General features: G+C 39.7%; 1 protein-coding gene across 2 annotated transcripts; it reads right to left on the reverse strand.

Moving 5' to 3' along the window:
* Positions 1–4,573: 4,573 nt before the first annotated feature.
* LOC102798997 (uncharacterized) lies at positions 4,574–12,062 on the reverse strand. 2 transcript variants are annotated; one of them, XM_087846603.1, is made up of 4 exons: positions 11,988–12,062; positions 10,514–10,608; positions 7,260–8,189; positions 4,574–5,617 (listed from the first exon to the last, which is right to left on the reverse strand). In XM_087846603.1, the coding sequence occupies exons 2-4, from the start codon at positions 10,529–10,531 to the stop codon at positions 5,060–5,062; spliced, it is 1,506 nt and encodes a 501-aa protein (XP_087702729.1). In that variant the 5' UTR covers positions 10,532–10,608; positions 11,988–12,062; the 3' UTR covers positions 4,574–5,059. The 2 variants fall into 2 exon arrangements, with proteins under 2 accessions (XP_087702729.1, XP_087702730.1); XM_087846604.1 differs by having other exon boundaries at positions 10,514–10,605; positions 11,988–12,055.
* Between the last annotated feature and the right edge of the window lie 205 nt (positions 12,063–12,267).

Raw genomic sequence — 12,267 nt, forward strand, 5'->3', positions numbered from 1 at the left:
CGGTAAATGGGATTTATGTTAAGGAGGCGAGGAGCAAATGCATACAGTATAAAATTCTGCATAGATTTTATCATACTCCAACAAGATTACATCGTATGAAGCTTATGCCTGACTATTTCTGTTTGAAATGTAAAATTGAGGCGGGGACTTTCCTACATTGTTTTTGGGAATGTTCCTTTATAGCTCCTTTTTGGAAGGAAGTCATCACACTCTTAAAAGGTTGTTCAGGATCAGAAGTGCCCTTAACTCCTGAATTGTGCTTGTTAGGAGACCGTTCTCATATTCCAAGAACTCACAATAATATTTTTACGGTTGTTATGGTTGGACTGGTAACTGCATCGAGGATTATCCTTAGGCACTGGAAGACTACAGTACATCCTGAACTGAAAGACTGGAGCAACGGTAGAGACTGCTTCCTATGAGTCCATGCTGAATAAACTTAAAAATGACACAGAAGTCAAAGATGAACATTGGGACTACTTTTGGAGCTATTTGAAGCAAACAGGATTTTAACTGTATTATTGTAATTTGAAAGACTATTAACTGTGACCACCAGTCCAAATGTTACCTAACCGTCAATTTTATTTGCCCATTTCTGTGTTTCTTCTCTTGCAACCCATTGTTAGTTACTCTTTTCTTTCTTTTAGACTTGTAAAAGGGGCAGAGGTGTACAACAACAGTTTTCTTGTGGGTGTTTTTTTTGTTTGTTTTTTCCCCCTCTTATACAGGTTTAAGTATATGTTGCAAAATCAATAAAAAACTTAAATGCCAAAAGAGTGAAGTGAGAAATGGAAACATGTTTACAGTCAAAGCGACTGTTTTCAGTGGCACTGATGGAGGTTTATCAGACACCTGGCTGTTCTCCACTCACAGCATTCCTGCAGCTTATTAGAAGCTCTGACATTAAATTTGACAAATAAATAAATAAGGTAATAGAGTTCAAAGATGATGTGTTTAAGATGAATTAGGATAAAAACAAACAAACAAAGAATGTCTGTGTTAATGTTTTAAATGACCACAAGGGTGTACAACATAGCCAAACTTTCCCATCCCACTCAGCGATATCTGCCGTTTGATTATCAGTGCTTAATAAAGTCAACCACTGAGCACGCTCAAAGAAAGGTGAGGCATCTCACTCTTCTTTTGCACAAACAGGTGAGGACTGTTGACTTGACTCAGACATATGATCAGAGGAATGGTTACCAGACTATAAAAAGAGAGGGAGAGATCCTACTTCATTTTATAATGTAACTGTTGAAAACGTGTCACCAGGAAATTTCCCACAGTAGTCAAATATCCAGCCAGTGTTGCCAACTTTGTCGCTATATTTAGCGAGTTTTCAGACCCCCTAGCGACTTTTTTTCTAAAAAAGAGTCACTAAAAAAAGACGTGAAAGACATTACAAAAAACAATAATTGCTAAAAGAAATTTAATTTGTAGTTCTAAATAAATTCTAAATGCATTTAGGATATTTTTTACTCACTTTATGTCTCGTCCACGATGTTATTTCTCTCTCCAGCAGCTTAGGTTACAATTACATTAGCATGACCAATTATGCAAATTAGGTGATGACGTCATTTAGCGACTTCTAGCGACTTTTAGGACAACCAATAGCGATTTTTCTTACTGAGGAGTTGGCAACACTGTATCCAGCCAAGATTTACTGATGGCTACCAAAAACATCTGGTCTAAGTGCAACTTGCTAACAGACATTAAATCAAATACTAGATATATGTGTATATCTGAGGCCATACGCATACTTTTGAATCAACTAGAGGAAATACAAAACACATGGATTCTTGTTTGTTCATTAAAGATATCTGCTGTACAGTCATTCCATTCTACAAAAAGAGCAGTTCAAAGAAGTCAGAGCCCAAAACTACCATGAAACTCATGCTCATGATGAGTGGATGTGAACTTCTGATCACAACTGTGAATTCAGAATCGGCTTTTCACACGAACAACCAGAGTGCTCATTAGGAGTACATTTTCGTGTTGTCTGGCTGCTCAATATGATGAAGGAAACTGGCTGCAGCTGTTTAACCCTTTAAAGCCGGTCGAGCGGGCACGCTCTGTTTTGCGCAACTATTTTTAAATCAAACACGTGAGCTAGCGCAATAATTTTTTTTTTTCATATGAAACCGGAGGAGTTGTACTTACATCTTATGCCATCAGCTTGTCCTCGGTCACAGTTTCCTTCCACATATAGCTTTGCAAAAACTGCATAAAAAGCACTTGCAGCAACAAAAACATGATATTCCAGAAACACGCTTTGCCAATCCGATCAGCTGTTCATAACACTTCCTACATCCATCAGCGCGAACTATGGCATGTCCGCCATGACCTGCCCGAAACCGGAAGTGACGTCATTTTGCGGAAATGTAGTTTTTTACCATCAGGGCCTCATGAGCCTATACTGGTGTTTTTAAAAGTTATGTTTGACTTTATGACTTTCTGTGTGGTTTCTGGGATGCTTAGGACTCATATTGCACTGCTGGAAATAGTTTATTTTGATGCATATGCTGCTTTTTTGAAAATTTGCATCATAATATTTATTTTCGTTTTTCCTGCAGTGTATAAAAATTGGTGTATTTCCAAAATAAAACTATGAAGACACTCAAAATAAATTTCCTGTGGTGGGAAACTATTTTGTGCAACTTTTTTGTATTTACAGTTTTGAGGGATAAGCCTCTTAAATTTCTCTAACTAGAAATATATGTTAAAAAAACAAAAACGATTTTCAATTTTCTTGTAGTTTATTGCACTTTTTTGCAATTTATGTAATTACTATGCACGTAATGCAGACATATTATTAAAATCTGGGCTATAATGGTTGTATTGATGTATATCAATACTCCCAAAAATGGCTCCACAGCATGTAAAAATATAATATAAGCTCTGGCGGACTTGGTTCTATGGTAGGTCTTAAAGGGTTAAGCAGAGACAGATGTGGAGCGGTGTTATATAAAGTTTGCCTTTGTTCTCCTCACGTGAAACCCACATGCCTGTAAACACCATCTCAAACTGACTGTATCGTTGATTCAAGGATACAATAAACTCACATTACAAAACATTTATAGAGACTCATTATTTGTTAATCCCCAGCAGATGGAAGCTTATTGTAACCTTGATAAAGACTTTTCTGCTCCAACTTCTCCCAGCATGCTGAGCTAATGATTAGTTGGTGTTTTTCTCCAAACACTCTCTCACTCTTCTCTCAACGTGTTCACAATAAACTGTGAACAGACACCGAGGAGAGCAGCAGAAGACCTCATTCAGGAGCTAAACTCAACATGAACTGAACTCACAGTAAAGTTAGCTCGGTGCTTACCTTTAGATGAGCCCACAAACCGAGAGAAACTCCGTGATGAAGCTGGAACTCTTTCCAAACACAGGAAACAGATCAGGGAGCAGAGACCCACGTGGTTCATGGTAGAAAATCGCAGTTAATCACCTGGGAAGAAGCAAAGATGTCAAAGAAAGTTGATAATTCAATTTTATTTACACAGCACCAAATCACAACAACAGTCGCCCCAAGGTGCTTTATATTGTAAGGTAAACCCTACAATAACACAGGAGTTAGGAAATGAAAAGTCAGTGCTCAGAGAGTCAGACCGATTAATAATGTCAAGCTGCTGTGTGAAAACTACAAAGTTCTGAAGATGGACTACAAAGAGGACATCCCAGATACACAATCAAGTTTGAATTAGATCCTGTTGCTATGCTCTTCTGCGTGCAAAAAACACCCAAGTTTAAACAGTTTATATCCGGGATGTGAGAACTATGCAGAGATATTTCCTGACCTTGTACCTGTACAGGTAGATCAGCACTGTTGATCCTCTGTCCTGTCCTGCATCGTGGCTGATGTGCACGGGACAGACTGGGTTCTCCGAAAGTCCACTGTGTTGTTGCCCATTGTGTTTTTATAGTGTTGAATCATACAGGTCATATAAGAGTGGAGAACCACCAGGTGAGCTGTCACCTCATTAATGAGGCTGTCATTTGAACAGAACGGCTATGAAGTGAGATTCAATGTTTGTGAGTAGCTGCTCATTCTGCAATGCAAGAACAGAACTAAACCGAAATACAGTGAACATTAACCTCCTAGGCCCTCCTGTCCATCATCACATTTTGGGTCAAAATACTAAATTTTGCTCTACAAGGGCCTGATATCCACTTACGAGGACATACTGTCACTGTTTTCATCAAAATTTTAAACAAATATCCTCATATGTGGCTCTCATTTTTCTTAGAAACAAAAATCAGGTAAAAAAAAAAGTCAATCTGGTGATTCTTTGTTTTTACATTCATCGGGTTCCAATCAGCCCAAATATTAAAGAGAAATCAAAAATGCATGCCATTGAAGAGTTCGGGTCTTAGGAGGTTAAACTTACTTTGATTATTTAAATATAGTTTTTTTATGAGCATTGATCTTTAGAAAAAAATATTAGTGTAACACTAAAGTTGTTCTGCGTGAAAGGATTTGTGTCTCCAGCTGGAATCAAACGTTCCACTCATGCAAAACACTGCTTACTGAAGAGTGTCAGAGCAGACAGAGGCACATTCATGGGTTTAAGGTGTTTATTGTCATTCCAGCACATGCATTTACATCGAGTGAGCTCTGCACTCAACTTCCAGATCGAGTATTTACAGTATAAGAAGAAGCATGTTTACAGTGTGGTAAAAGGAAGAACAGTCGGTGTGCGTGTCTGCTGTAGCGGGGACGCTGCTGCCAACAACACTCCGGGAAGCCTTCACCGCCCTCAGTGGAGCCCTCTTCTCTGCCATAGAGCACTTAATAACAATAACAACAATAACAATAACAATACAGAGGAAATATCCTTAGTTTTAGTATTAGTTAGTTTGGTGAACATGAGGCATTCGTGGACATCTTCACTGAGACCCACAAGCAACAGAAATAGAATAAAGTACAGACAGTAGTGTCTGGATGCATGCTCAATCACTGAGTATATTCTGTTCTTCTGGATATGCCGTTTTCAGCCAAAATTTAATTTAAGATCCAGGGTTCAGAGCTACCTCATCAGATCCAAGTGTGACATCAGCTGACACTCTTTACAGGAGACTCCATCTGAACTCTGTGGAGCCTGATCTCAAGGTTTTTAAGTCTGACCCTGAAACCAGAAGAGGATCTTTCTGTCTCTTCAGATTCATTGTGATCCAGTGATTTCAGTTCTGCAAGATCATGCTGATAAACCATGTAGTTCTCTTCCTCGTGTGCACGTTCGTGAATGTTACGATTACTTGAATGTGAGAAGCTTTTGTTACAGTGGCTGCATTTGTATGGTTTCTCTCCTGTGTGGACGCGTTTATGCACTTTAAGGTCACCTGTAGTGATGAAGGATGACCCGCACTGGTCACAGACGTGCTCTCTCACACCATTGTGGAAGAGTTCATGTTGCTTTAATGCACTTGGAGTGGGGAAGCCTTTCCCACACTGTTTGCAGTAGTTCAGTCTTTGTCCAGTGTGTCTACGTTGATGCCATATCAGGCCTTTTTTCTTCTTGTAAGCTTTTCCACAAAGGTCACAACAAAACGGTTTCACAGCACCACAGTGACAACAGGGCTGAGAACTGGATCCATCTGTGTCGCTCTGCCTCTAAACAAAGACACAAAGACAGTGTAAGTCAGGGAATCCCTCAACATTTGTATCCTGAACGTCGCCTAAAATGAAAAGCATCTCTGTCCCACAACACTGTAACAACACTAATTTAATACTATAGTACCTGCACATAATACTGCAATAATACCACAACACTACAACAGTACCACTGTACCGTACTACCACCAAATATCACTGCAACACAGTACTAATGTAATTTACAGTCCTGCCACGCCAGTGCTTCAATACTACCACCAAAATACTTCAAGTCCAATCAGTTACTACAATAGTAATACACAGTGTTGGGAAGGTTACTTTTAAAATGTATTCCATTACAGATTACAGAATACATGCCCCAAAATGTATTCTGTAACGTATTCCGTTACGTTACTCAATGAGAGTAACGTATTCTGAATACTTTGGATTACTTAATATATTATCATGCTGTTTACAACTACATGAATGTACTATTGCTGTGATTTATTACTGTTACTGAAGGTCCGCGACTCCGAACCGTAGTAAAGGGACCTCTGGCTAATACGGTGGGTTCTGTGTCGGCTCGTAGCTGAAAACTAGCTTTACTTTGTTGTCTGGGTCAACTTTGCTAGCAGAGACAGAGAGAGGCGTTGAAAGGCTGCTCCAACGGGACTTATTGTTTTTGGAGGAAAACACGAACACGGTGTACAGTCGAGTCTTAATAGCTTACTTACAACTGGGCTCGTCAGGCTCTCTTCTTGGCTGCAGTGGTTATTATTATATTTACATGCTTCCAGCTCCCGTTTCTGCTCGATGACAGCTCGTACTTTTCCTTTTTCTCCCTCCCTCGCTCACAGACACATAACGGGTACAGCAGTCCATTCTCCCTGCAGCACGGACTACACTGCCCATGATGCTACATTCTTTAGAGCTATACCTGTAGCATTCTGCCTGTTAGCTTAGCACAACAACAACAAAGAGGCCTCTCTCACCGAGGAAACGAGGAAAAAGAGAGAGCGCCACCCTGTAACCATGGCAACCACAACGCTGCCGCCTGGAACAACAGAACGTAGCTGTCAAACAAAACCCAAACAGTCCTGACCCGCCACAATATGAAACAGGGAAGTACCGCCGTGTAATCCATTTATTTCAACAAAGTAACTGTATTCTAAATACCACCTTTTTAAACGGTAACTGTAACGGAATACAGTTACTCATATTTTGTAATTTAAATACGTAACGGCGGTACATGTATTCCGTTACTCCCCAACACTGGTAATACAATAGTATAATACTAATAATCCAACAATACTGATGAATATCAATCTAATACAACTGCAATATTACACTACCACTAACATATTAGTCCAAACAAATACTTTAATAACACTGTGGCCTAAACTTTATTTTATGATACTTAAATAATCTGTATTGTATATACACCTGAGCAGAAATAATAATACTGAAACCAACACAATCTTAAATACTGCAATATCAAATTTAGCACTACAAATGAGCGACCATTTATTTCTATAATGACTGTGAAAACAACAATGTCCGAATTGCCCAGTGCTGCATTTACGTGCATTACATAATACAGTTTACTGAGCGGTCGTCCAAACAATCAGCCTAAAACGACAAGATTAAAAAAACAACAACTTACGTCACAGTAACTGCACTTGTACAGTCTCTTTCTGGTGTGACTCTTCTGGTGCACTTTTAGGGAATTTGGAGCTTTGTAAGCCTTATCACACAGCTCACATTTATAAGGTCTCTCCTCAGTGTGGGTAAGTTTGTGGATTTGTAAGTTGCTGTATGTAACAAAGCGTTTGCCACACAGATCACAGCAGCACACATCCTGCCCGGTGTGAATGCGCAGATGTTTATTTCGGCTCCCCAGATGACTAAACGTTTTCCCACAAACGTCACAGCTGTATAGCTTTATTCCAGAGTGGGTAATTTGATGAATCCATAAATTTTTCCTGCAAGTAAAAGCTCTGCCACACTGATCACAGCTGTATGGTTTAACTCCGCTGTGGATGAGCTTGTGGTTTTCCAAGCCTTCTTTGCGGGTGAAACACTTCCCACACTGATCACAGCTGAATGGTTTCGCTCCGGTGTGGAAGACTTCGTGTCGTTTTAGGCTCTTCATCTCAGTGAAAGACTTTCCACACAAGTCACACCTGAATGGTTTCACTCCACTGTGGATGACTTTGTGATTTTTTAAATGTCCAGCTTGAGTATAAGACTTTTCACACAAGTCACACTTGAATGGTTTGAATCTATTGTGGATGACTTGATGACTTTTTAAATGTCCAGATCGAGTATAAGACCTTCCACACACGTCGCACCTGTATGGTTTAATGCTGTGGATGAATTTATGCATGCTCAAGCTGCTTTTCTGGGTGAAACTCTTCCCACACTGATCACAGCTGTATGGTTTAATGTCACTGTGGAAGACAAGGTGTCTTTTTAGGCTACTCATGTGTGTGAAAGACTTCCCACACTCATCACAGCTGGATTTTCTCTCTCCCTTTCTTCTGTGAGGTTTGTCGGCCTCCTGAGAGCGCTGACTTCCTGCTTCATGTTGGTCCTGCAGTGAAAAGAGATTCAAAATGAGGTAATGAGGGAAACGCAATTATCAACAACAGGGTTGTGGTGGAGAATTAAGGGGTATATTGTGGAAACGCCACTAATCTACTGCAGGGCTAACACATACAAACAGACAACCTTTCATGCTGACGGCCAGTTAAAGGTCACCGATTCAACCTAAGCTAAACTTCAGACTCTTTCTAATAATAGATCCTTGTACACCTGATGCTGAAACGAGAATGTGCATTTGGCAGCAATGCTAATTACAATATGGGCAATGAGTACCGATTGTTGTCACCACTCGGTACCAGACTTATTAGTCACTTAACCCTTTAAGACCTACCATAGAACCAAGTCCGCCAGAGCTTATATTATATTTTTACATGCTGTGGAGCCATTTTTGGGAGCATTTCAAGTTGCTATACATCAATACAACCATTACAGCCTAAATTTTAATAATATGTATGCATTAAGTGCATAGTAATTACATAAATTGCAAAAAAGTGCAATAAACTACAAGAAAATTGAAAATCGTTTTTGTTTTTTTAACATATATTTCTAGTTAGAGAAATTTAAGAGGCTTATCCCTCAAAACTGTAAATACAAAAAAGTTGCACAAAATAGTTTCCCACCACAGGAAATTTATTTTGAGTGTCTTCATAGTTTTATTTTGGAAATACACCAATTTTTATACACTGCAGGAAAAACGAAAATAAATATTATGATGCAAATTTTCAAAAAAGCAGCATATGCATCAAAATAAACTATTTCCAGCAGTGCAATATGAGTCCTAAGCATCCCAGAAACAACACAGAAAGTCATAAAGTCAAACATAACTTTTAAAAACACCAGTATAGGCTCATGAGGCCCTGATGGTAAAAAAAACAAAACAACATTTCCGCAAAAATGACGTCACTTCCGGTTTCGGGCAGGTCATGGAGGACATGCGATAGTTCGCGCTGACGTCTATTCCAATGTAGGAAGTGTTACAAACAGCTGATCGGATCAGCAAAGCGTGTTTCTGGAATATTATGTTTTTGTTGCTGCAAGTGCTTTTTATGCAGTTTTTGCAAAGCTATATGTGGAAGGAAACTGTGACCGAGGACAAGCTGATGGCATAAGATGTAAGTACAACTCCTCCGGTTTCATATGCAAAAAACATTATTGTGCTAGCTTACGTGGTTCCGGTTCTACAGGGATTTAAAAATAGTTACGCAAAACAGAGCGTGCTGCTCTGACCGGTTTTAAAGGGTTAATCTAATCTGTTTAATCTAAGTCTCCTCCTTTTTTTAACACTATCAGAATGAGATCACAGATACAAGCGGCAGAAATGAGTTTTATCCAAAAGGTGGATGTGAGTTCAGTGATCCAGGAGCAGTTCAGAGCAGAGCCGTGACTCCTCCACATCGAAAGGTGTTCCAGCTGGGCACATCTGGGAGGAGGCCACCTACTGGCCAACCTGGGAATGGTTCCATTTTTGAATCGATAAGCTGGAGGAGTATTAATCGTTTTTTTATTTTAGATTTTAATTTTTATCAAAGTGGTCATCATAAACTTTGAAACCAGGTCCATCATTCATAACGCGTGGCACAACGTGCTGTACTTTTCAGTCTCGGTTTATTCATTTTTCGGATATTAGTTCGTCGTGTTTTAGTGATACGTGAACATCTTTGGCAGAAATGTGTTTTCACATCATGTCTAACATTGGTATGTCGTTGTCTGTCTGGAGTATAATGTGTAATAGTCATAATGAATGATGCGAGGTGCGTCACAGTTAAACTGCTGGATTTATTGTTGAAGAATGTGATCGATGGCTTGTTATTAGTTTTTGACTTTAAACTTTTTTTAAATTTAACTTAATATCTAAATGTTTCTTAGTGTTAGATTAGTCAGTCTAATATTTTTTCCTTGTTTAGTCGACTAAGAAATGACTCTACTGGACTGTCCCTAGTAATAAGGGATGAGAATTTCAGGGAAAAAATGTTGCTCTGATCTAAACTAATGAACTAAGGAACTATTCTAATGTTCTTCAATCATCCTCCAGCTGAACTTTTCTCAAATGACAATGCATAGTTGTAGCAGACTTGTGCTACAACTATGCATCTGCAGACTTGTGCAGACTCCAGTGAGCTTTCCTCACTGGAGTCTGCATTGGACCACTTTTCTGATATGTTTTAATTTACGTTTTCGCTTTCAGATATTGCACAAAATGCTCAAGATCACAATAAAACTACAAGAACGTCTGGGTGCTTGGAAGCAAAATATGAAGAAATGAGGCTTGAGGCTTGCGCACAGTGCTGTGATATACTGAGATATTTTTCTCACGTTTTGTGTCGAGCTCATTGTTTCCTCTGTAGTGACTGAGTTGAGTCCTGACGGCTAAAAATGTTCCTTGGCTTCTCCGTCAGACTCTTCTCCTGCTGGGACACAAAAACAGAACTTTAAGGATTAGGACATCATTTTGATGCCTGACAAAAAGAAGCAGAGAAAATAAAAATAATCTTCTAAATAGAAAACATTAAAAGGAGTGATTTGTTCCAGCAGCTGCAGAAGAACAACAGTCACTGCAGGAATCAACATCTGCACACTGATTTACTGTTAGAGGAACAAAGTGAATGCAGACACACACAGACAGACTCTCTCCAAACCTTTAGAACAAAAGCTGTCCAACTTTGTCACAAAGTTATTTGACCCCACCCTCATCATCACTGGACTCAAATAGGAAGAAGCATTTACGTCTGAATGCTGTTTGTTCATTACAGCTCATTAGAATACCACCTTCTCCTCTAAGCTGACCATCAATCAACTCTACACTGACCAGCAACTGGATGCTTCACTTTCTGACTAACAGACCCCAAAGTGCAGGGCTGGGGAACCAACACCCTCCACCTTCACCCTGAGCACAGGTGTGCCTCCGTTTTTAAAACGATTGTATTCCACCACGGTTACAGAAGTGTGTTTCTGTATCACTGTTACGTATTTTATTTTGTCTCGTCTCTCCTGCCGCTTGTGCTCGTCTGCCAAACCCTGATTTCCGGTATTTGCCAAAAACTGATTGCTTGTATTTAAACTGCTATCAATAACTAGTTATGTGTGTTATGTGACGTATGTGAAACATATGCTAAATGTATCCCTCATAAATGATATGTAAGTACAACAACAAAGAGTTATAAAGATACTTGAAAAACAGGTTATTTTTAAATTTATATAGAACCCCTTTGTAAACCCTGTTCACTGAAGTCTATTTAACAACATAGGTAAAGATATTACACATAAAAACATTGGAAATCACTTTTTGGCACTACAGTAGTGTAACCAAGCTCCTCTTAAACCTCCAGCTGGTCTGTGCAGATAGCAGGCAGCGGGTTCTGTCTCTTTAGGTGCAGAGCTGACCATCGTCTAATGACAAACGCGTGTGTGGGAAGAACAAGAATACTGGAAAGAACCGACCAGTTTATGGACGCTGGCTAATTTCTGAACAGGCATCTGCGCGGACACCTACGTCGCTCTGTAGCTTTGCGGCTCGAAAGAGACTTTTCTGAGACAAACAGCGCGATGGCGGACTGTTGTGTGGCGTTAAAAACGAAAAGCAAAGAAATGCATTTTAAAGACGAAATATTCGGTGTTTTCTTTAATTATTATTTGTATTTTTCTGCTTTGTGGGCACCTCCCACACATCAGTCTGACCATCAGCAGTTAATGCAGAACAGCGGCAGCACCGAGGAGAGCAGCAGAAGACCTCTTCAGGAGCTAAACTCGGGATTAACTGAGCTCAGACTAAATTTAGGTCGCTGCTTACCTTTAGATGAGCCACAAAACGAGAGAAACTCCTGCCGGACGAAGCCGGACCGCTCCTTCCTCCTCCTGTTTTCTGACGTTGACAAATGTCAATAGGTGGTTTACCGCCACCTGCTGGTGTGGAGGAACTGAAATACGACTCCATATTGAACTTTGATTTTGAATAAGTTTGCTTCCTCCAGCGTCAGACTTCTGACAGTGTAACAGAAGATGCTCGGTGGATTCACAGCATGGATCACAGTTTGCTGCCGAGCTTCTCTGTTATGATCGTTGAATTGTTT

The sequence above is a fragment of the Neolamprologus brichardi genome, chromosome 9 (genome assembly GCF_056152115.1).
Source record: "Neolamprologus brichardi isolate AB-2024 chromosome 9, ASM5615211v1, whole genome shotgun sequence".
In the NCBI taxonomy this organism is placed as follows: Eukaryota; Metazoa; Chordata; class Actinopteri; order Cichliformes; family Cichlidae; genus Neolamprologus; species Neolamprologus brichardi.